This window comes from Apteryx rowi, unplaced genomic scaffold (assembly GCF_003343035.1).
Source record: "Apteryx rowi isolate R43461 unplaced genomic scaffold, aptRow1 scaffold_90, whole genome shotgun sequence".
Lineage (NCBI taxonomy): Eukaryota > Metazoa > Chordata > Aves > Apterygiformes > Apterygidae > Apteryx > Apteryx rowi.
Genome location: NW_020451205.1, coordinates 1,223,864 through 1,248,873, shown reverse-complemented (window position 1 = coordinate 1,248,873; position 25,010 = coordinate 1,223,864). Strand labels below are relative to the sequence as shown.

The 25,010-nt window shown below is 39.6% G+C and overlaps 1 protein-coding gene across 1 annotated transcript in view; it reads right to left on the bottom strand.

Annotated features, from left to right (window-relative positions):
• The window catches only part of ATP10B (ATPase phospholipid transporting 10B (putative)), a 57,037-nt gene that overhangs the window by 8,466 nt on the left and 23,561 nt on the right, over positions 1 to 25,010 (bottom strand). Inside the window, exons 6-16 of the mRNA XM_026091367.1 lie at positions 21,889 to 22,020; positions 19,198 to 19,325; positions 17,873 to 18,125; positions 16,736 to 16,971; positions 10,238 to 10,417; positions 9,134 to 9,701; positions 8,481 to 8,587; positions 7,600 to 7,726; positions 5,822 to 6,006; positions 1,335 to 1,647; positions 52 to 128 (exon numbers count right to left, since the gene is read on the bottom strand). Of these exons, the coding sequence (XP_025947152.1) occupies positions 52 to 128; positions 1,335 to 1,647; positions 5,822 to 6,006; positions 7,600 to 7,726; positions 8,481 to 8,587; positions 9,134 to 9,701; positions 10,238 to 10,417; positions 16,736 to 16,971; positions 17,873 to 18,125; positions 19,198 to 19,325; positions 21,889 to 22,020 (2,306 nt within the window). The remainder of the gene's footprint in view (positions 1 to 51; positions 129 to 1,334; positions 1,648 to 5,821; positions 6,007 to 7,599; positions 7,727 to 8,480; positions 8,588 to 9,133; positions 9,702 to 10,237; positions 10,418 to 16,735; positions 16,972 to 17,872; positions 18,126 to 19,197; positions 19,326 to 21,888; positions 22,021 to 25,010) is intronic.

Sequence of the window (25,010 nt, the reverse complement as noted above, 5' to 3'; positions counted from 1 at the left end):
GCATCAAGAAGCCACTCAACAGAAGAGGAAAGGAAATAAATGAAGGGATACCTGCATGCCTTCTTGGCCAGATATTCCAATTCCAACATCAGCTGCTTGAATCATACTTACATCATTTGCCCCATCACCTAGAGCAGAAAGACAGGAGGGAACAATAAAGGAGTGAGAAAGGATGCTTACCATTACATGCCTATAGTAGAACAATAAAAAAATACCAACTGTACTGTTAAACATAGACTAACTAGTAACATGCATCTTAATTAGGGTAGCTGATACTGGGAGTCAAGCAGTCGAGAGCTCTAGGCTCCAATCTTGGTGGGAAGATTCTCCTTCTGAGGAGACCTGGTTCCACTTGTGCTAAGCCTGGCATGGGGCTTCGCTGGGTGGTGGCATGGACACCCTGACACCATCCACAATTGCTCCATTTTGTACGTTTCTGCTTGGTGAACTCCATGTGTTCAGCACCACACTTTGCAGCACCCCACTTCCCTGAATTCTCCAAAGTATGTCATAAATTATAATGCAATTGACAATGTAACAAGGCATTTTCAGGAGTTATTCTGCTCATTTTAACTTTCAACAATATGTTAAAATACATAATCAAATTTCCATGGAAAGAACAGCCATGGTGGCCTGCAATGTGCAGATTGAATCAGGTTAGCTGGTAAAGCAGAATAAATTTAGTGGAAGACTGAAGGTTTATATTTTGAACTCTGAAGCAAAGCAAGAAATTTTGAAATACCAACTCTTCCTTTTCTGATGTGTCTTTTTTGGTCTATATATTTTTTAGTTTTAAGTTGCAAAATATCAGTTCTGCAAGGATTTTAGTGGGATCACTTACCAACAGTGCGGTAGGAAACTCAAAACATTTCACATTATTTGGAGGTAAAAAGCAAAGGAGTCAGTGCTTAATGCTACTCTGGGGATAACAATGTTTTCACTGGATGGGAAAATCTGGTAGGAAAAGGGCTTTATAAAAACACAAAGCAGTAACTACTGTTGGCTGCTTTTCTTCCCCCACCGCTGGGACATTCTGAAGGGAATATGCACATGCATTTGTACTGGTGTGCATGAAAGGGACTACTGGGAGGTTTTGAGTTTGGAGTGCCTTCATCTTGTTTAAATGGGAGCCAGATTTGCTCACTGAAAGCTGGAGAAGGACTTTTATGTGGTTATTGGTAGGGAAAGAATATCCAGTACTATTTTTCCACTCTATCTAGCTGAAAGGAGGCACAAATCATAGCATATACAATATATTCCATACATTTTCATAACTCTTAATGGAAGAACCTGCTTCCCTCTTTCTCCTGCAAGACACGTCAAGAGCGAGGTACCTATTGACAGGGTCATCACTTTAAGCTGCCTCCGGACTAGCTTGACCACCATGCTCTTCTGGAGAGGCGTGGAACGGCAGCACAGGACCGAGCGGCAGTGCTTCGTCAGGGCCAGGAACGTCTTTTCCAGGCCCCCCTGGAAGATGACATTCAGCGTTCTTCCGTCAATCACCAGTCCAAATTCAGGAGAGGGGGCCTCAGGGGCTGATAAAGATGTTGGGATAATGCCGAAGAATTTCCTCCGTGGTTTTTCAACATCGTAACTCTTCCTCACTTCTTCCAAGGTTAAATTCAAGAGAGACTCACAAGTTTCCTGTGGGAAAACAGAAGTGGTTCTAGAAATAGCTATCTGCATGTCTCTTCAGAGCACAGTACCTTACAAAATGTATGTATGTATAACCATGCCAATATGTTTAAGCCTATCAGATAAACATTAGGGAAAACTGACTGAGAAACGCACTAATTCATCAGATTGGAGATTACTTCAATGACGTCATCAAATCCTTTGCTGAAAACACGGCACATCTTATCAGCTATTTAACTGCAGTAAGAAATTATTTTAAAAGAAAAGCACATATTTGCATTAGCGGTGCTGAGAGTTCAGAGAGAAAAAAAGTACTGATTATGTCTTTCTAAAGGAGATTTTTAAAGCTAGTTCTACTGTGAATTATGTGAGATATTCCAGTGTTTTTCTTTCCCTCAGAAATAAACTGTGGTAGAGAAACAAGAGGTTCCGATTTTTAAAACTATCCAGTGGTTTTGACAGCTTGGCCTTTTCTAGGTCACAAATCAGGTCTGTCTCACTTGTGTCAGGGACAGAAAAAAAGCTTCATATTGCCCTGCACTGTTCCTCAGACACAACTAAGTCTTTCTCCCTCAGCAAATTTGCCTCATTTTGGACCAAAGTCTTCTTTCAGATGCACACAACCCTGACTGACTTAGCACCAAATAAAAACAGATTTAAGGGAAATTTTTTTTTCCATTTTTACCATATGGATCTCCTAAATTGGCACACCACTATGAGACACAACCCAGAATCATCTAAAAGTTATTTTGCTGCCTGGTTGTACTAACAGTCCTCTTTCTGTGGCATGGCACTGAACACCTGAGGAGCTAATCACTCCCTTTCCTACCTTTCCTGTCAGCTTTACTGAGTGATGATTCAGTTCTAAATGTTATTTTCACTTTATGTTGCATAAGGTACATGTGTAGGATGTTTGCAAGATTTAAATTACACTGAAGTGGGAGGTTCTGGAATCAAATGTACCTCTAATAGAAACCTGCATCTAGCTTGCACACTAAAAATCTAAAAAATATCCAAGAAGCACCATCTTCTTGTGAACAGACCAAAAATTCCAGGTTTGTCTTGACTTGCATTTTAAAATTAATCCCCCCAAACTACCTACTTGTGCTGCTTCTTACTGAAAGATATCTGATTTCTAGTGTTTTGATAAGCTACTGTGTTTAGGGGTGGAAATAAAGTCCCTTCCCACTAAAGCCAACTATTGTAGTTCCTTAACTGTTGCCCTTGACAGTCAGCGACCCTTGTTGTTGGCTCTCACTTCTTTCTCAGCACTGGAAGAAGTTGGGTAAAAATTTCTGGGATGGAGGAAAAAAGATTGGGATGATACAATGCTGAAAATGGAATTAGGCAGCAAAAAGAATAGATAAAGACAGTGAAAGATTTCAGCTGCTTGAAAAACAGAGTTTTAGCAAAATCAGGGTAGTATGAAGTTAATTTCATTTCTTGCAGGAATGGGCGAGAGGTGGATCTGGTGTGGAATACAGTGCACCCTGAGGATCCTAAAAAATTTGCTTTAGTGCCCAAATATGCGCATTTATCTTTAAGGAGCTAAAGGTCAAAATGGTTAAGACTGAGAGGCCAAATTACTAATATATACATCCACCCATTTATATATATATGTATATATTTGTAAATACATGTGTGTACACACACACAAACACACACATGTATATATATGCAGTGTGGTCGTCTCACCATTGCGGCCACGTCGTTGCAAGCAGCCATAATGACAATTGTGGCATTTTAAGCAATTACAAATTTGTTATTACTGCTATAGCTTTACTAGCAAAAATGCTTTTCAACCTGAGAGCTTTTCARATTGTTAACCCAGAATCCCCCAGGGGAAGGAACTGCACCATGCTCAGTGCTTGGCCATGAGCAAACACCCWGCAGAAAACAAAATTAACTGTAGGTACAAGGAAACATTGTGGTATGTCTCGCCATCTCGCCAGATCCGCTTCCTTAGCTATAACCCTTTGTCAAAGGGTTTACCCTTTAATGGGTGTTTAGTTTAAGGGTTAATTTTATCAAAGTTAATGGGTTATTGTTGTCAAAGGGGTAACTCTTTGTATGTATTAATTATTTCCCTGCTGCTGCCACTGGAAAACTCTTTCAGAACCAGTGTCTTAGACTTTGGTTTGAAAGGGAGGGAGGCAAATGTTAATGCGGAATAAACCCAATATGCCCAGTGAACCACACACAAGCACAAATATGTGTACATTTTGCGTATGAGTCCGGACCAATTGCAATAGGTTGGTGCATGTGCCTGTGCTTCCCGGAGCCGGGGTGGTCCTGTCTGCAGCATCACTTCTCTGACAGAAACCATCTTCTAATTTCCATCTCAAATATATTCATTCTGCCTTCCCTTAAAGCAGATACGCGTATCAAATGAAATTACACATTGAAGCAAAGAATGTATTCCGTGCCAAATTCCATATCATCTTTGCATGTTTCCCTATTTCTGTGACATTAAAAGACAGAGACATTTGTATATAATTTTATTCGTGTTTGGAGAGCTACTAACTACAGACAAAAGCAGCTAGAAAGTAGGCCATCGAACGGCTCTATACAATTGCCTATCAAAATAAAAATACTCAGTATTTTAGCATTATTTAATCAATCCTCACTGCAGCTTTATTAGAAAGGCAAGTATGTATCACTAATCCACCTTCAGGGGTGGGGGGGAGGCCAAGATAAGTGACTTTCTCGTTTCGGAAAAGACGGCTGTGCAGACCAGGCTGCCCAATTCTCCGCTCCACCGGAACCTAGCAAGGCGCCCTGCTGCCCCCCTCACCCTCACACCTACCCAAGGAAAGTCTCTTCTCACGGCAGCTCCCGTCCCCACTGAGCAAGGCCCGCAAATGTATCTTGGATAAAAGGGAAGGACCAGCGGAGCGGAGCAGCGCAGGGTGTCCCAGGAGGCCCCGCAGAAGGAGGACACGCGGCTTGCGTGGGCCGTGCAAGAGCACTAGCAGCAAAGCACAAAACGAGGGCAGAGCAGCGGGCGTCCGGGGCCCTGCTTTTGGACTTTGCACGTAGCCAGGCCTGACTTCTCCTTAGCAAACGGGTCTGGCTGAGCCCTAACGCCTGAACTCACTCACTCCTATATCCATCTGAAAAAGTCGTGTCCCTGCCAGGGTGCCCGGAGGAGCGCGAGGTGACGCGTGCGGCAGTTGCCCTCCCGCTTTCAGAAGGAAGACATGGTTTCCTGGTACCCTCCTCTTGCTCTCTCCCAGTCTGCAAAAGCCATAGTGGCTTTTCTGGAGCTTTTTACCTCCGCCATCCTTAATGGCATTTACTCTCTTCAAAAGTTTGGGCTCTATGTTCTCTCTTCTGTTCTGCGGGTTTCGGAAATAGCCATAGATTGCTCCGCAGATTGCTCGCTGTATTCTGTGTTTGTCTGAGTCACAGGAGCTGACAGAGATGCCCTTTAAGTGCATATCCTCTTCTTGGAGCATGTTTTCTTTACCCGCTGCCTGACTGTCTTATTGCCCATGGAAATACAGGGAATACCTGTGTGCATCAACACTATGGGTACCAGTATGGAGTGTCAAGAAAATGATTGCATTTTTAACAGACCCACAAAAGCTGTTTTTAGGATTCTGAGAAGGTAAAACGCTGCTTACACAAAATGATGCTGGATTAAATTGTTCACTAGTACATTTCTGATTAAGCCTAATCCTATTAGGAAAGGTGCAACAATAAATTTCCGAATTTAATAAAATCTACAACTGCATATTTTTTCCAGACTGACTCATATAGTATTTTCCAAACATCTTATTACAGATATCACCTGGAGTTAAAATATCACTGCAACAGAAATTTCCATGGCAAGGAGAAAAGCCAAATATCAATATTACTAAGGAATCAAGCACTTAAACTGCATATTACCTTTCCTTCTAAAGCACACTATTCAGGTCATTTTTTTAAAGATCATTTTCATTTAGAAAATTCATTATATTTTAATCTAATAAACTTCATCCAGTACAAAGTAGCCATGGGTTCCAATGCATCCTGCTACCTGTGCTCTCAAGAGTTTATGGCCTTCACCTAAAGCTGCCATGCGGGTTTTTGGTTAGTTGTGTTTTCTTGTGTTGAGCACAGCATAAAGCAAAACAGTGCCAAGCTGCAAGCCACAAAAAAAATGAAAGATACAGAATTCTATGCATTTCTCTGTGCTCACCTTACTTTCGGTGTTAATGGTGAAGACAGTGTCTCTCTGGTTCAGAAGTTTACAAGAATATGCAATGTTAACTGCTGTTTCCTGTTTGTCTCCTGTCAACACCCAGATTTGTATCCCAGCTTCTCGAAGAGCTGCAATAGTGTCAGGCACTCCATCTTGCAGCCGATCTTCAATCCCTGTTGCTCCTAGGCAAATGGGAAAAGAATAAGTGAACTAGGTTTCTCCTATTCGGTAATCACATTCTGCGCCCCCCCCCCCCCCCACACACACCTTTTTTAAAGTGTGTGTAAAGTTTTTTCTTTAAATAAATAAATAAATAAATAAATAAAATAAAAGGTCTTTGACTTCAAATCATGATCCTGCACTTATCAAGAGCTGAGCCAAGGTATTGTCCAGGAACTAAACTGAGGCACAAAATCTACATTTGGGTTAAGATGTGAACATATCAGCTATCAACAATTTCTGGCTCTTCATTTCACTAGGTGCTAGAACAATGCATTTCATTTCTTCTTAATAATCCAAAATGACAACATACTGGCAGAGGAATTACACCATATGCATTTTTAATGTACTGCATCAAGCCCCATCATAGCAACCAGAAAAGATGAACCTTGACTATTTAAATGAATGCTATTCTATTGCCAAGTCAGATGCTTCACTCATCAAAGGGAGAAGAAAAGGTACAGTAAGTTTTCTTTTTTTAAAATGTGCAAACTTTAAAGCAGATGCCCACACTCATCCTGAAGGAAATCACCATCTGAATGTCACAATATTCCTCTTTTTATCTCTTCCACTAGAGGTCAGTTTGAAGATGCTGTAACTGTGATACATGAAAGATAGGCACTGATTAAAGCTAAAAAAATACTTTTTGTGAAATGAAGTATGAAAGCATACGCAGCCTTTAGAGGTGGCAAGGGTGACAGATTTTGACAAGAGCTACATTGCCTCTTCTGTGATTCTGCTTATGGCATTTACTGTTATTACTATAATATTTTAAATCACTGCAGAGATTATAAGAAGCCATAATGCTAATAGCTTGCAATCACAGAAATTCAGGATAACAAATTATGGGCACAGACTGTACACACAGAAAGATGAAAGTTAGTCAACCCTGAAAATCAAAATCTTAAATGACAAAACATCTGGAAACAAAATAGAAAAGAAAGCAACGAAGTGCTCCCTAATTTAACAGAATAATGTTTGTAGGTACTATGGTGATGGGTGATGCACAAGTACCCAAAGAGGTAACTTTTAAAACAAAATATCACACTTTTACAGAGTGAAGAAAGCAAACATGACAGAATGCAACGACAGCAGAAATTCAGCAACAAGAATGCATATGTGTGGACAGCAATTTTAGTTACTGTTTTTGTCATATAATTTTACAATTACAGAAATTTCCTTGGAGATTGTGCTCAAAATTGAAGTTAATATATAGTGTTTTATAGGTTTATCTAAGGACACAGATGTGATTGAATTATGGGCAATATGTTATCTGCCACACGTCGTCTGAGCCACAGTAAGAGCCAATATACATGTTCTTAACTCATGGCACAGGAAAGTTTCAGGACACTTTTCCAAAGTTACTGCTGCTCAAAATGCACACAAACTTGTTTAGATACTGTAATTGGATTGTGTATCCTAGCCCTGAGACTTCCAAACCTCAGAGGAAGACTTTTTGAAATAAATTAGTATAAGCTGTTGTCTGTCTGATTGCCAAGAATATCACAGGAGAGCAAGTGATACTTCACGCAATGACAATTCTTATTTTTAGCTACCTAGCAAGGTGAGTTTGGTCTCCAGATGCTGCGCTGTCTCCATTAACAGCTCATCTCTGTTGTCAATTGCAGCTTCTGCCTCACGACGAAAATTGGCCCATTTTTGAAAGTCATCTTCATTTAAGACCTGCATAATGGAATTGAAGCAGAGCTCATTTCAAATTCAAGTAGGAAGAGAAGGATGCCAAAATTTTGGATGGCAGAGACTTAACTCCTATCCAGGTTGGTAAAGTACTGTATTGTCTTTAAAATAACACAAACTTTTCTAACAGAAGACTGCAGTAACTAAAAGCAACAAGAAAAATAGCCCTGCTTTCCTGTTTGTCTAAATGGACTATAGCTAAGACTTAAAAATGCGGCCAAGAGAAACTATCGATCACACAGTCCTTAGCTGGGACTCTAAGCTGGAACACGCAGTTTCTGAAGGTTGCACTACATTTCTCCAGAACTTGAATATGACCTATTTGTTTCATAGAAACAACTTCTGTATTAAAGTATCAGGCTAAAATGTACTATCTCGGGCTGAGGGCAATGTTTTTGAAAGCTGAATGCCAAACAAAACAGAAAAACATCTGTCTCCCCTATGGATTTTTTTCTTTCTTGCCTGTAATCGCTCTAAATAAGGTCAGCTAGAGTTATCATAAGAGAGGCTGAAATTAATGTTTTGAGGCTGATCAAGAATCYATTATCTGCTCATCCTGGTTAGGTACTGAGGAAGAAGATGATAAAAAGGCTACAGAACAAAGAGAGGGACAGAAAAATGGGCTCTAACTGGCTTKCTCTCTGAAGCAGTAAGACTTATAACCATTACATTTTTCTAATAAATCTGTTGGCACATACGCAGCAGAGCTGTAAACAATATTAGGCTAATGCCCTCTTACCTTCTTAGCTATGCACAGCGTTCGTAGGCCATCACGGGCATAGTAGTTCAGGTGTTTCTGTGTTTTATCTTTTATTCTTCTCATTCTTTTCTGTGCATTAACGTCAGCTGTGAAATACAAGCAAAAAGTTCTGCATTTTAAGCACAGATCATTTCAGACCTAATGACCTAAGATTAAAAAGGAGTGGGCGTTAGAGAAGACTGAATGCTAAAGTAATAGCTATTCCTTTCACAGCCCATAAGTATCGGCCACGTAATCCATAAACCTGAAGTAAAGTTCCTTGTTTCCTTTAAGATGACATTACTTGGGTTTTTTGTTTGTTTTTCATTTGTTTGTTTGTTTTAATGTTATAGCACCCTTGCTGACAAACTGAAATACAATGGTCAGGCCCTTATGACAGTATTATTGCAAAATACACAATTCACATGGGTTAGGGCTGTCAGTGAATCTTAATTAGCCTATTCCATATTCCAGGCACTACTCAGGTTAAATAAATACCTCAGCTCTTGATCTGCAAGGATCCTGCTATAGAGAGCTTATTCTTTTTTATAATCCTAACGGCTAGATATAATATTTCACATGGCAAAGGGTACTGTAAACTTCTTGTGCCTGTTTATAGGAGGCATAACAGAAATGGCTCACTGGCTAATTACCTTTGGCAGGGTCTTCCAGTAAGTCCATTATAACAGAGTCAGCTCCTTTTGTGTAGACGATGATCTCCTTGGTTAGAGGGTGTCTCACCACTACCGACATCCTTTTCCTTACCGAGTCGAACCCCAAGGTGTAGAGAATGTCGAAAGTCAGGAGGGTGCCTTGCGGCAACCGCACGGTCACCTGCTCTGGAGTCCGGGACACCAAGGTAAAACTATACGCCTGGGCAGCATAGACAAGAGCCGCCTCGTCTGGGCTTTCAGCCTCATAACAAAATTCTGATGGCAAAGAGCTGTGAGAAACGGATTTAAAAACCTCATCCAAGGAAGCACTGCCAATATCCGTGCTGCCCTTCCCGTGACCACCGTAGCAGTCATCATCGTTGTCGCAGCAATCCAGCGCAGCCAGGCGCTCTTCCGTGTTCCTTGCGCTAAAGCTAGCTCCAAGGTCTGAACTGGACTGAGACGATGCAAAAGATTGACTGAGGCTTGCTAATTTTAGCCGCTGGAATATCTGATGAATCCTCTCCAGGGTGATTCCTGAAGGTTTTATTTGTGGTGGGACTGTAACCTAGAGATATGAGAAAACATCGGGTATACTATGGTTAAAAATAAACAAATGTGAACTACAGGATGCTTTCCAAAACCTCAACGTTCTTTGCATCTAAATGACAATAATAATAATAAAAAAGATGCAATTTCTCTTTCTATTTAACCAGGGTAGGGGACTTCAGTAGAGGAGTCTCAGGTGACTTGGCATCCAAATTTGGTGGTGATTTGGGTCTCTGCCACTGAAGCAGAGAAAGAATGAAGCCCCCATCATTCTGTTAATGTAGGATTTCTTACAGTAAATATAATCTAAAATTTAAAAGGAAAACTGCAGAAACTGTGGTGGCCACAGCTATTCATCAAACATAGAGAGTCATGTTAGGCAGGGATATACAAAGGCAGTGAAACAGTAGACATTACGCAAAAGGCACACGAACTAGAGGAAAACTCCAAAACAAGGCATTTCTCACCAACTCAGGTTTTACTGAACACTGCTTTCTATGTTGTCAAATGGATCAAGCAAAATTAATTTTCCTCAGAAACTTAAAGTTAGATTACCCTTTGTCTTGGCTCTGTAGCTGTGGAGACCACAACTGTATTACAGATGGCAAGGGCAAGGAAAAAGTCAGTAAGGGATGTGGCAGTCTTCGTATCTGTAAATGGAGACAGATTTTCAGTCTGGAGTGCAGCTTCTCTCACTCTCCTCAATAGCCTGCTATCAGGAGCCACATCCTTTTCCTGGAAGAGAAATTACTTAATGTGGATTATTCCCATTTTTGACTGTCCCCACTGAAGATCAATCACCTTCACAGTTTTCTGTTGCCTCTCATTGAATTTATACCTAGAATTATGTAAGGTAAATGCCTTCTGTACCTAACATCTACAAGACAAAGATGCAGTTCTGAAGGCTGCATAAATAGATTATTAAAAGGAAATGCATCTTCAAATAGAAGGCAGTTTCACACTTTTATTTCTTTTGAGATCTACTAGAATCAGAATAATCTACATTATATCCTCAAACTTTGAAACTGCTGACTACTGCATTAAAGGGCATTCCCAATGGAGGTGGTTTTGGGATCCCGCATTTCACTGGGGGAGCTGATTGTTACTTCAGATGAGACTATATTTTGCGTTTGACTTTTGGTTACAGTAGTGTCACTTTTCATTTCTAAAATCATTTTGCTTTGCACCCAAAAAGAGAAGCCGTCTCAAATTGTTCTTCTGCAGCTTTACAATAAATAAATAAATAAATAAATAAATATACTTCATTTGTTCCTGAAATGATACTGTAATTCTACTACCTCAATCTTTCTAATCAAACCTAAATTTGCAAGCCAAACTACTTAACAATGTCACTTATCTACAATTTAATCTGATGTAGGGCTATSAGAGTACTACTCTTAATGGAAATTACATGTTAGCAGAGTCTGGTTTGGATTTAATTCAGGATCATATTTAACAAGAGCTTCCAAATTTAAAATACAAACCTTCCTGTGAGCCAGCACTTTTGGATGCATTCTTTAAGGAACTGGCAAAGTGATTTAGCTCCTTTCTAGTTCATCTCAGCTATTGCTCTCTCCTCTTTCAATCTGGCACGGTTTTCCGAAGTTCCCCCAATATGCAACAGCAATCAATCAACCACCTGCGTGGCTATGTTGCACTGAGCTGTATTTGCTGCATTGTAACTCCTGCTTGCTAAAGTGAGTAATGGTTCTTAAATCATCCTAATAATTGAAAATAAATCTATTGCTCATTTGGCAGCGCAGAGCTCAACTGAAATCCAAAGACGGAACGAGATTATGCACTAACCTTCTCTGCTGTGAGAGGTTCTGGTTTCTCTGGCTCAATGCTTTCAAGCTTTTTCGAGTTGTATATCATGAAAAGTTTTCAGTATAGAAGCACTCTCCTCTCTAGCAAACTGATACATATTGAGGATAATCCTGTCTTTTTTTTAATTATCTTCTGAAATCCCTTAAAAGGTATCAGAGGCTGAAAACCTCAAAGTTAAATGGTCGTTCTTTAGAACCCTTTCATAATACTATGCTGCAAGGCACAATGAGTAACTGTGTATCTGCTGCCTATATTGAATTTGTTATATAGAGCAATTACAAATATCTTAACTGGACACTTCCAATGAAGAACATACATGCTCAGACACAACTCTCAAAACAGTTATGCTGGGAATTATATTCAGCCAAAACAGTAATCATTAGAAACTTGCAGTGTTTGCCCAGCTATCCATACCATTTCCTCATGCATTGCCACAATTAGAATAAAGCTCAGGAACCACAAATTATTACATATGGATCTCAGCCCCTCCTATCCAACTTCATTCTGCCCATTCTTTTTGTAGCTATATCCTCAATATCTGCCTCCAAAAGTTCACGCTAAAAATGACAACTCACTAATGAGTATTCTACTTCAGCTGAAACTTTCTGAACTCAAAATTTTCTTCTTGAAAAAATGAAAAATTGTCAGACAAAGAGACACTGACAGGTCAACTGTGGCCTCAAGATGGGTTTTAAAAACAAAATAACACAAAAAAAACTTGTCAGAGAAGTTTTTCTTTCTCCTTTGCTTTTTCACATCCAGTGAAAACAAGGCTGACCAGAATTTCCCTAGTTTGCTTCAGTGTTAAGGAACTTCAGGAGACAGAAAAATTCAGATGAACAAATCTGTTCATTGACCAGCCTGAGCAAACACAAAAAAAACAAGGAAAAGAAAAGAAAACAAAAGAAAACAAAACACCATTAATGATTATTATCAATTAAATTTATTGCCCTACCAATGTTAGTATGTTAGCAAAAATGCTAACATGTTATTTATAAAATGGCTAGTGCCATTCAGTTTTTAAGAGTAATTAATTAATTTAACAGCTTTTCTACTTAATGGCATTAAAACCTAATGCTATAGGAGAACTGAAATCTTCAAGAAATGTTTCTAATAGCAGGAYGGTATTTATTGAAATTATTAAATCTAGAAGGAAATGTGCTGTCAAGATCTTAATTCATAATAGCATCTAAGCATAGACAGAGTAAGTGGTAATGCTCTATCTTTTTCCAAATTTTCTTATTATTTTATAGTATTTCTCCTACTCTTCCAAAGTTCAGTTAAGTCTTTCTGYCAAATCTAGCACTGTTGGTTTTATAGTACATTATTTTATTTTTCCCTCTGAGAATCTGCAGCAGCCACAAGAAAACAGATTAAGAAAAACCCTGGCATTCGCTCCTTTGAGATACCCAAAGAAACCAGTAAGGAGGCCAGTGCTACCTTCTAGGCTCTAAATGAAATGGTGGCCTGTTGTTGGGCTGAAGGCTGTCTGTCCAGAGCGCTAGACAAACAGAATAAAAATCAGCTTCCGTTTTCACTGGAGGTGTGTAAGAACTGGTGTGTCTGTTCTTTTTCCAGTTGCATTGGATACTTTAAATATGGACTTGACCTTTTCCCTCCAGACTTTTCATAAATTGATAAAGTTAATAAATAAGTCACCGTATTTCTCTCTCTCAGACTCACTGGGAGAATTCTGAAATAAAGACTGAACCTTTCTTCTTTCTTTTCCTATCCACATAAAGCATAAGACATACACGGACATTACACATAGTACACTATAGACATGACAGCAATTCTCAAATTTAAGTTTGGGGAATAGCTTGAATTTGAGTTCAGACAGACCTGTCCAAGTCAATCTTTAATTTTCCGAGGGTAATTGTTAACAGTTAGATCTCTACCTGTCTGATGTGCATCTAGAAAAAGCAAGAGATACGACTGCTGCCAGTGAGTCAGAAATTCRCTACTCTGTTGTCAAAGACCTGGTCAAGCTCCCTCTCACTGAACAGACTTTGCCACTGAAATGCTGGAAGCTGTAGCTGGTCACAGGATTCCTCATGTCTTACGAACTGCATGAATTACTTGTAGAGAGGTTCCACAAGGGTCATGAGGACTGTGGACAAAAGTATCGGAAGGAGCAAAACCAGAGGGTGAGCCCTTGGAGTTAGGCAGACATCATAGCTATGTTATTTTTACTCCAGAAAAGACAAACAATGCTATTTATTTATTCCCCTAGGATCTGCAGGCTCCAGTTTAATTAACTTTATCAAACGCCGTGAAATACCCATCCTTCTCATGTCTATCTCAGAGATACACTGAGATGAACACATTAATTGATGAGAGCTTCTCAGATTTCAGCAAAACATCAAAACTTGTCAAGCAGAGAGCACGCGCTCACAAACAGGCAGGCTGAAATACTTTTTGTAGCTGCATAGCTTCTTAACTGCAGAACTGCTCAGGATACTGGGATGAAGACTCAAACATGCTGATTTGAAGGCACAATCAATTACCACTGTACAAATGCACTTAAAACAGTAYATGCACCCTGCTTATCACCGATTCATGTAAGGCTGATTTAGACAAAGTAATTTTTTTTGATCACTACATAGATAAATTTCCTTTAAAAATTGTTCACATATAAATTTGACATTTGTAAATGATTCTCTTTTGTTTGGCACAGTTACTTTCCAATTAAACTCTTTACATTTTGTAGGATACTATTATGTTAACAGCTCACTTGGTTTAAAATGCTCTTCTTGGCAACCGTTCTGACTTGCAGGTGCTCATAGCAGATGCTGTGCTAACCCTTTCCCAAAACCACTGTGTCTTCTCAGCAGTGCAAAGTTCTTCAATTTTCCTGTTACCCGAGGCTACCAGTTTTCATGAGCAGTTTTCATGCGGCTGGCAAACCAACCCTTGGAAACTTGACATTTATTAAGAAAAAAACTAACAACAAGAAACTATACAGTCCCAGCTGCTGGCCTTTAGACATTATGTTGTTTATTACAGAAAGCAGGGTTTTTTGCCTCTTACATTGTCTTGACCTGAGGAAGCTCAGTYTCACAATTTCATAGTGAGAATTGTGCTTGACAACTGTTGACTGCCACTGAATACCTGAATAATTTTTTTTAAACAGAGCCATTTACCCAGAAAGACTCTGCAAGCCTCAAATAAATCAAATTAAATAGCAACCTTTGTATCTTCACTTACATATTGTTCAAAGATGGTTTTTTCTTAAGCATCTTTGACTGCTGAAATACATTCAAGCCCACAATATTCTCTGTGTAACTGGAGTGCGAAGGATGCTGCGGATGTTGTTGGCAAGGTACAAACACATCAGACAAGATGTACAAGTTCCAAAGAGCAGGAAATTCTTATCCACAATAGATATATAGAAATAGAGACATAGAAAGTCTCATTATCCCTGTTTTATTACCAGGGAATTAGGTTGGCTGGTGTAAGAAAGACACTGCTATGCATTGTTTGAAAGATATCACCATATAGGATGGCCTTTAGGCAATATCTAGGTGTCTAAATTTCTACTGCATCTTCATATTTGTCACAGAGGTTAAATGATTTATCTAGATAAAGTGACACCTATTAGCAGCTAGCACAGGTTATTTCCATGACAGCAGCTTAATCTTCCTCTACAGAGCAAGCGTTTGACACCAGCTCCTCAGATATTGCTTTTACTGTGGAAAAAAATAACACAGCAGTTGATTTCTAGAAGTTAGAAACCTAACAGGCCTGGCAGAAAAAAAGATAGCTGGGGAAACATCTCTGGCAAGGAATTCATTTACCATCTTTGACCTGTCATGACCCATAAAGCAAATGGATATGGAGAGGTTCTTAATATCACATGTAGAGAACTGGGCTGGAAAACGACAGGATAGCAGCTGACAAAAAACTCTTATTCCAAGAGTAGGATGAATACTAACCGATATCTACTTCTGCATAACAGGGAAACTGAATGAGGCAAGCAGGATCTTAACATAAACTTATTTAAATTTGCATCCTCCAAAAAAAAGGCAGCAAAAGTTTTGCCAAGAAGAATCACTGCAGAAAAAGTTCTGAGAACTCTATATTTACCAGAATTTGTTAAAATAAATATTTGGAAGGTTTTTATTGGCATTTAATTTTAATTGGAATTCTGATTTTGAAAATGTTCAACCTTCTTCTAGAGTCAATAAAAAGCCCTGTCTGAAATGTTTGTTAAAAAGTCAGTCTGTTTTTTTCTGCTTGAAAATTTAATTAGGTTGTGTCGGATTTCGGGAAGTTTCAGGTCTAGAATTCAGTTGAGCCTAAGATTTTATTAGAAGTGCAACGAAGACAGCATGTACTTCAAAGTCAGTACTTTAAGTGAGGCAGAGGCTACAGAACTACTGAAGGGGGACAAGGTTACTTAGCACCTTGCAGGGCTTGAGAACTTATTCTGCTATGCCCTTTTAGCTTCATTCATATTACCTATGTAAAAAAATGCTGCGTTTTTGCCTTGAATGAAATGCAACGTATCTTTTGACACACCAACAAACTCCCAGAACTGCTCTGGAGAGTGCAGCTCGTGCACTTGCCATTTGGAGCACAGGAGTGGCTAAACTCTGTTTAGCTGAGATGATACGTTGCAGTGCTGGTAACCTTGACCCCATACCCTTTTGCCCACCATCACCTCCTAGGAGGACCCATACATCCCACCTCTGCAGAGCCAGGCCCCAGTCTCACGTCCTACTCCCCTCCCCAGCTCCTTTCTCTCGCTCCCAGACCAGAATCGCCACCGTGTCCCACTCCTTTGCCCGGCAGTTTCGGCGCACCGGCGCATTGCAATAATCTCATTCCCCTTCGTGCCAAGTACCTCTTGCTGTTGTGAATCCAAACCTTGATCCTTGAACCCCAAATTCCTGTGTCCTCCTCCTACCAAGTAGCTTCCGTGAACACTCTCCTGTGTGCCCCATGCTTCTGCTGCAGCCTTTGATACAAGGACCTCGATACCCAAACCCTCACCAACCCCCTCGGTAGCTGCAGCCTGTGCACTCTATGCAAGGACCCCAGTGCTATATCCCATGACCCTCTCTCAGCTCCACCGAGGCTAGAATTTCCTCTTTCCAATTCAGCTCCTTCTCCTTCAGGCCTGCTTCATGGCTTGTCTTCTCCTGCATGCCTCCAGGCTCCCCATCACAAAATGCAATACACGGAAGAACTTAAAATATATCAGCTCTGTCTGCTCGTACTCACAATAGTACTGCTGAATGCCACTTGAGATTGGTTGCTATCACAACGACCGAGTGACTTCTGCCTTGCATGGCCTTGAAAATGAGCCCTAGCACTCTGGCACCTCCTTAAAGGTCTTACGGTCCTCTGTTTATAAGTGGCTGGTCTCTCAATATTCATGGGAGGAAGAGTGAAGTGCTGAAGTTTTGCAAAGTCTTCATCATCAAAGTCCAACTCTTTGTGGGTTTCCAGACGTCTGGCTGTAAAAAGAGAAAATGAAATCTTACCTATCATTTTGCTCATGAGGAATTTCTTGGTTAGTTTAAAAAAACAAACAAAAAACCCCGCAAAGTGAAAACAACTCAAAAAACATCAGAAAAACTTCACTATCGACTTCAGTTTCTGACAACTCCCACTCTGAAATGTTTATGATTGCAAGAAAACAAAAATACATTTGCAAATCAATCAATCACTTTTATGGGCTTAATGCTCAGTCTCTTTAGCTGCACTTTGCAGTTGACTGGAACAGGAGAGTGAAATATGGTAATTCACAACGTTGTTAATGTTTTCAGTCACAGAGCACAAACATCTATTTGGCAGCTGCTTGCCAGTTTAATAAAATCCTTAACACTATGTAGAGAAAGTAACAAGCAAGAACAGACCTGAGTCAAAATCACAGATTCAAAGAGCCCTGAATACCAAGGCACATCAAATATAGACTGCAGCTAGGGTCTACTCTAGAAAACGCATAATTGTAATCTTTCATATCACACAGAAGACTCTATGGTAATTACTTTTGGACCCACTGARTTTAATTGCTAACTGATCTCAGTTTGTGAATCTGTAAAAGGTTGGCTGGCGGTAACTACCTGCAGAAATGAAAGAGAAAATGCTCCCTTTGCAGTCTCAAATGGGTATTCAGAGCAGCACAGACCTGAGATGTTGCAGTGGGAACAGGAAGATCTTCACACCTGGCTTCAGAATCATTGAAAACTCCTTCACTTTGGTGAGTCTCCATAACAGGAGACCCTCACAAAATGGAGATAACAAAGCTCTACATTCAGTCAACCAGAAGAAGGCGCAGTAGTTCTAAACATTAATATTTAAATTAATAATATTTAGTTGTTCAGAGAGAAAAGCAAGCATAAAATAGGCTCTCACCATTTTCCTGATGTGAAAACTCATTTCCGTTGACAGTACAGCGTCGGAATACCATTTTGTTTTCTGTTAGTGTCCCAGTTTTGTCTGAGAAGATATACTGGATTTGTCCAAGATCTTCAGTAATATTTAAGGCTCGACACTGTATGGGCAAATCTGCTTCTTCATCATACAGGTCAATGTCATTGTGAATTAAAAAGACTTGACCCAACTTGACTAACTCAATGGACACATAGAGAGAAATAGGGATTAAAACCTGAAAGAGATTAAATTCTCATTGAGGGGTGAAACAAGTCTTACTGCTTTCTCTCTGCAAAGTCCTGTTACAGATGTACTAACACTTTCCAGAAAAAGTAGATAAACAGTTCTCTGCAGAGACATACTGTAGGACTGAATAACAACAGTTCAGAAATTAAAGAAGTCCGGCACACAACAGTAATGGATAAACAGGGTCAATAAATGACAAATTTAAGACAAGATGCCTGGAGCTCCAAGCAGAAAGATCTTGGATCTTACAGAGGATGCTCTTACAAAGCACGTTTCTAGCCTGAGGTGCACAGTGGTCTTCTCCTGAAAAGGATGGACTAGCACACACAGTAACTCTTAAAGTAAAAAAGTTGCACAAGCATTTCCTGCACATGCAAAACTTACTACTGCCTCCTTCTACTTCTAATTTAGCTTCTTTCCCAAATCAGCACAACCATACCTAGTTATTATTCCCCATTAGCAAAAATGACAATAATTTTTGTTTCACTGTTTTCCTGAGATACTAAGTGACAGTCTTATTTTTGGAACGAGGGATACAGGCAAGAAAAAAAAAGCTGACATTTGGATGTAAACATCCTCCTTAGTGTGTATGTTAGAAATTCTGGAGCTATTTAATGATACAATACATATCACAGAATCGCTGAGGTTGGAAGGGACCTCTGGAGATCATCTAGTCCAACCCCCCTGCTCAAGCAGAGTTACCTAGAACATATTGCACAGGATTGCATCCAGGCAGGTTTTGAATATCTCCAGAGAAGGAGACTCCACAACCTCTCTGGGCAACTTCTTCCAGTGCTCTGTCACCCTCACACCCTCATATCCTTCCTATCTACATCCTAGTGGTGTTCAACGGCAACAAAGAAAAATCTACAGTTGAAAAAAAGAAAAGACACTCTACTTCGCACTTGGATGTTCTGAAACTCTCCTAGCAATATCTTCAAATAGGATTAAGAAGGTATCAAGCAACTATTAGTTGATATTAATTGCTTATTAGCAATCATACACAGTTTTAAATAACTTCTTCCTTGAAGCTAACAGAGAATTTTTTGTCTGTCTTTTACCTGCAACAGGATTATCATAGTCAAGAACATGTAGAAACCAGCAACAACTGGAGACAGATAATTGCCATTCACATCTGGGACATCATAAGGTGGATGCTCTGAGAAGGTTCCACTCCAAATGCCATGCCCTATATGAATGACACACAATAACGAAATAAACTGAGCAGGAAGGTGACTGGACAAAGTATCTGAAATTTGCAGATATGGACTACTATGCTATTTAAAAGAAAAGAAGATTTCCAAAGCAACAGCCCTCAAGCAATGCTGTAAATCTATTGGGGAATGCGAAACATATGCAGAACTCTGCAGCATATGTACATGATAGGTGCACTAATAATAAATGAGTAGTTATGGATGTTTTTTAGTAATCCCTTTATCCACCTCTTTTTCAGCAGCTCTCCTCCCAGGACTTTGCACAGACCTCTTTTCACTCCGTGCCCCATCTCTGGAGGGGTCCATCTCTACCCACCTAGCTGTAAAAATCCTCAGTGCTAAAGACTCAAATTCTTCTTTCTAAGAGAGAGTAGGCTTTTAGCCTTTTTATAGCCAAACTTAAATCCTTCTCATCTTCCTGACAATTCTTGATTTTCTCCCTTTTACAGTTGACATGCTCCCTATAATTAGTCTTGGGAGTCTCTTTTTACATTCCCTCTCTTTCCCTTCATTTAAGTCATACCCAAAACTGATGTTGCTTCTTCCTCTGTATCTTAAATATCTGTATGTTTCATTGTGTTACTACAACAAAGCCTCTTGTTCAGGACTTACCAACATCCCATCACAATTACTTTACCATCTTTCATACTGTCTTTACTGAAACAAACTTTGCTCAAGGATGTTACTAAATTTACAGCACCAGAAACTTCACATAGAACTAGGAAAAATGATTCCGTTTCCCCACATTGCATTACTGTTCCAGATGCCTTTAATCTGCCAAAAATCTGTTAGTCCACTTTGCATACCCAGTCCTGATAAAACTTCTATTAGTACCAATTAAACAAGCAGTTGTTTTGCAGCATCTGCCTACTTAAATGCTGCCAAAGGAATTCAGATTATTTCAGGAATACTTTCTGATTGCCAGAGACCTCTATCTGATCTGAACAAGGACAACTACTCTCCACAACTCACTTCATATCCCCCCTTTTCACTGTATACAAGAAGAATACTGATAATTGATTCACTGGTAATATTTCTTCCTAGAATCCCACATTCAGACAAGTCTGCGAAGTACAAATGTTAGTGCTATGGGACATTTTGAATGGATGAAAGCTAATGGACTTGTTACTATTTTAAATATTTCACTTAGGATATGAACATTTTATATTTTTCTTTATTTTTTTTTTACCTGAGCAGATAAATTTGTTTTTAAATGTTGATTTTTTTCAGGGACTACTTTAGACCTTAAATTAAAGGGCTTCATTACTCAAGGGCCCTTGCACATCAGTGTGACAAAGACAGTCTCTAAATCTACATGACAGCAGCCAATGAACAATGAAAATAAAGTCTCTTTCTCTCCCCAGCACACAGCTCTGTTGTCAAACTGAAATCCCGTTTCTGTGCCAAAAAAGCCCACTGCAACTTGAAGCAGCAAAATTAAAAAAGTGATTAAGTTGCTTCTATTGTTCATCTTTTTGGATTACTTTTACTTCTACTAGTATTACACTGATGATTTGCATGCGTGACACATCACAGGCCTCCAGGACAAGTTCAGGAAAACTTGACGGTGCCACACGATTAAACTTTGTGTATATGAAACTAAACCAGAGCAGTAGCACTAAGCAAGTTATGGCTGAGATGAAGTTGATTAAAGAGAATAAAAGGAGCTTTGAACACAAAACACTCATGGGGGCCTCTGATCTTTCTTTATAGCGATCCATTCAAAACTCACTGGGCTTGAACTTTGGCCCTTTCCTCAGAGTTAGGAGGACCTATTAATCCTGACCTGCCTGGGAGAGATCACTGTTGGCGCTGGAAAGCAAGCATGTGCTTACGTGCAATGAAGGTGACAGTCTGAGATTAGCAACAGAGCAAGGTATCGTCAGATAAGCCCAGCCCACCCAGTCACTGATTTCAAGTATACTCATGTGACAAGGGAGGCACTGCAAGACCCACCCAGAAAAGTGCAGCCTGCTCCTACCCAAAACAATGAATCCATCTCTCAGGCTGCTGTAAATGGGCCTCTGGGAAAGAAGGTAGATGGGGCGAGACTCTGTGCTGGACAAATTATCCATATACAGCCATATATCCATATACCCCATGGGGTGCAGATTGGGGACCTCTGGCTAACATCAGCCCATCACCCCTGAACTCCTTAGAGGAGGACTTTACTGAAATGAGGTTTCATCATTTTACTTTCATTGTTATACACAAGGAGAGAACATCCACTCAGGCGGCACATCTCAGTTAATAAGTACTAATTCCTATAATGCACTAACCTAATTACTTTCTCTYGCCCTACACATATTTTATCATATCTGAGATGGGTCTTATCTGAAATATTCATAGCTGTAGCTGACTTTCCTTCCATCTGGATTGCTCAGATTTGCCATTTTAACTTGTATTGGAAAAACCCCCAAAGCATGGGGCATGTCAGCTCTAGATTTGATCATATTCATGTCTATCAGAAGACCAGTTTCAACCATCTTTTAGAAAAAAGCACCAAAACAGAAGAGGGTTTTTGCTGATGCTTCATACCTACTGCTCCGACAAGACACATTGCAAACAGAAGTCCCACACAGAAGAAAATATCCATATTCATCCGTCGCTCTATCTTGCTGCGTTTGTAACGAGGACCATTGTTATTTAGCATGGCCTTAGTTTCATGACCTTTAAAACACAAACAGACCTAGTCATGCTTATGTAGTCATGCTTTAGTCATGCTTTTTTTCTTTGAAGTATTTCTCTCACAAAATAGGAGCAGGATGCACATGACTAACATTAATTTGATTCTAGTTTCACTAAGTAATTTTATTGCGCATCCTCTCAGTTTAAGTACCAGCACATGAAAGTATATATGTGCATATGTATAAATAAAAGGCATACTTTAATGTACAAAGCTCCATCAACATTCCAAAAAGTTTAATATGCACTTTTGGTGAAATTATGCATCACGTTAGTCTCACTTTCCTTATTAGAAGGAAATAAAGATTGAGATTAAGTCTAGAGGGTTACAAAAGACCTCCAATCACATTGTAGATTTTAGCTGTCACATATATTTTACTCCTCCAAAGACAGCAGATTCAGCAGGATTGCAAGATTTGTATCAACATTCAAATCTCGTGGGAATCATAAGCATGTATGTGCTTCTACATAAAAGCTAAATCTCCTTGAGATGAAAAGGAAGAAAAACAACAATATTATATTTATGCATTTGGAAACAACTTGATTAGGTTCTGTACTGATTCCTGAAACTTATATTTGAATATTTTCATCAGCTAGTTAGAAACTGCTAGACACATTTTATGTATTAACTTAAATAAAGCCCAACATGTCAGATCCAGCAGTGAAAGATACTAATATCATTTAGCTTTTCACTATATGGATGCAAAGTGCTAACAAAGCAGTAGGACAAGAAATAAAATAGCCCAAATCTATAACACATTGAATTAGAATTGAGCTGGTATATTTGAAATGGAAAAAGAGGAGTGCTATAAGAAGCCTACAAGCAAAAATTGCTCTTTCTAGTCTATTAATATTATCAAAACTGTGTCCCCGCAGTTGTGATAACTGAATACCATCTGTTGCTATATTAAATGGTATCTTTTATGTTTATTCCTACAGTCACTTCCTCTGAAAATAGACTGTGCAAATTTGTATTTATTTTTTGTTTGTATGTGCATGATGTGTATGAGAGGGACTGTTTTCCAACCTATCTTCTGGCTTTCTCTAGGGAAGGGATTTGAACCAAAGTCTTCTATTACCAGGCTGTAAGGTAGGTCTAATTCAATCACTCTTACTGGATTCATTCCAATTTTACATCAAAGGTTATTAATTGAGGCAGAGAGCAAGAGAGAAAATTACTCTCCAGCCTTATGTTCAGGACATTCACCCAAGAGCTGGGACTCTTGGCTTCCTGTTCCGGTGAATACGTAATTATTTGCACAACCTGGAGCTATGTCAGTTTATATCACGAATGCCCCTTTCCAGCTCAGGTGTGTACACACTTGCTCCACGTAGCCAGGTATTCAGGGCACGACTTGTGAAGCAGGTGATATGTGGTTCACTTCCATACTGGCAGAGCTGAGAACACAAACTACGTCTTCCCTATGGTGAACAAATGCTCTAACCGCTGAGCTGTGAAGGATAGGAAAGTACTTCTGCTTGCTCTTCTGTTCTTCTAGCAGCTGTGGGAATCTTGTTCCACACTTTTCTTTTCCTTCAGGCTGAATGGACTGTTTTATGTTGAAAACAAAACAAAAAAACCCTCTTCCTCTCCCCCACCAAGGAAATGTTGGTGGATTTATTTCAGTAAGAGAATGGGAAGAAGTTTCTTTCCAAATATCAGCTCTATCACCCTTTTCCACTTCAGCTGACCATCAAGAGGAGGAGTTTTCCACACAGCTCTAATACATATATCAGCTTGCAATAGATGGAATATCAGAAATAAGAGAAATAAACTAACTTTTCTCCTTGAATCCTCACAGTTTCATATGCTGTTTAACACAGCACTTCACCTACCACCCCACTGGTACCTTGTCTCTCCATTTCTGGTTGCTGATAGGCTCACTGAAACCTCTTTTTTTTTCTGGTACTTTATTATCTGAAAGGCATATATTTCTTGCCACTACTTCCACCAGTATGAGCAAAGTATGTTGGCTGTTGCTCCGTAACAAGGTTTCTGTGCATTAGCACTATTGGTTTGTGTAAAACCATTTGGGTAGCCATAAAAAGGTAAAACCATATTTGAGTCAGATGAGAACTGCACAGGCTAAACAATCACATTAAGTGATGCCTCTGTGCTTCACAAAGGCTTCCATTAGAAAGTAAGTTCGAGGAGTAATAGAGTTATAAAAATGGAGAATGTGCCATTTTATAATGTGACTGATCTTGGCTGTTCAGAAAAGGTCACAGATCATGATTAAAAGCCAGAGTATAATCAATGTCAAAGAACCCTAGAAATGAAGCTGGTACTGGCTCAGGTGAATCTAATTTTAGAAGAAGAAAAGAATAAACTTTTATGCTGACATTAACAACTAGATGTCAGTTGAAAAATCATAATGAAGACATACTCAGACCACAGACACCACAGCTTGAGAATGACTCTAAAACTGCAGCCTTCACAACTAGCATCTTAAGCAATATTAGCAGAGATCCAAATTAGGATCTGTGCTGGTGGTCAGAGGGACATACTGGGAAATGTCTTGACTAAAGAGAAGAAAAACTGGAATCCTAACAAGAGAAAGGAAGACAAATTACTCCAATTCCATAGGGAATGGTTCCCATAGAGATTTTTATACAGTAGCTACTTCCAAAGATGGAGCAGTGGGTTTGGAATACCTCTGGCTCCCCTCCCCAGAAACAGTTGCTGCTGTCTGGTAGGCACCATCACGGCATGTGATGTTCAGAAAAGCAGGCAATGAAAAGCCCATGAATGAATGCCACGTTGGAAACCTATGTGAGCTGTAGCCATTTAGGGTCCATTTCTACAGTAGTGAGTCAATAGTAAGATAGAATGGCCATTTTATCAACTGTCAGGTAAAATAATCCAGATTGGGGATTATTAGGGTAATCTAAAGCAAATGACTTTTGCAAACACGACAACTTTAATTTTCTCTTAGGCAGCCCAGCCTTGAGTGCCGATGTCGCTAGTTAGAACC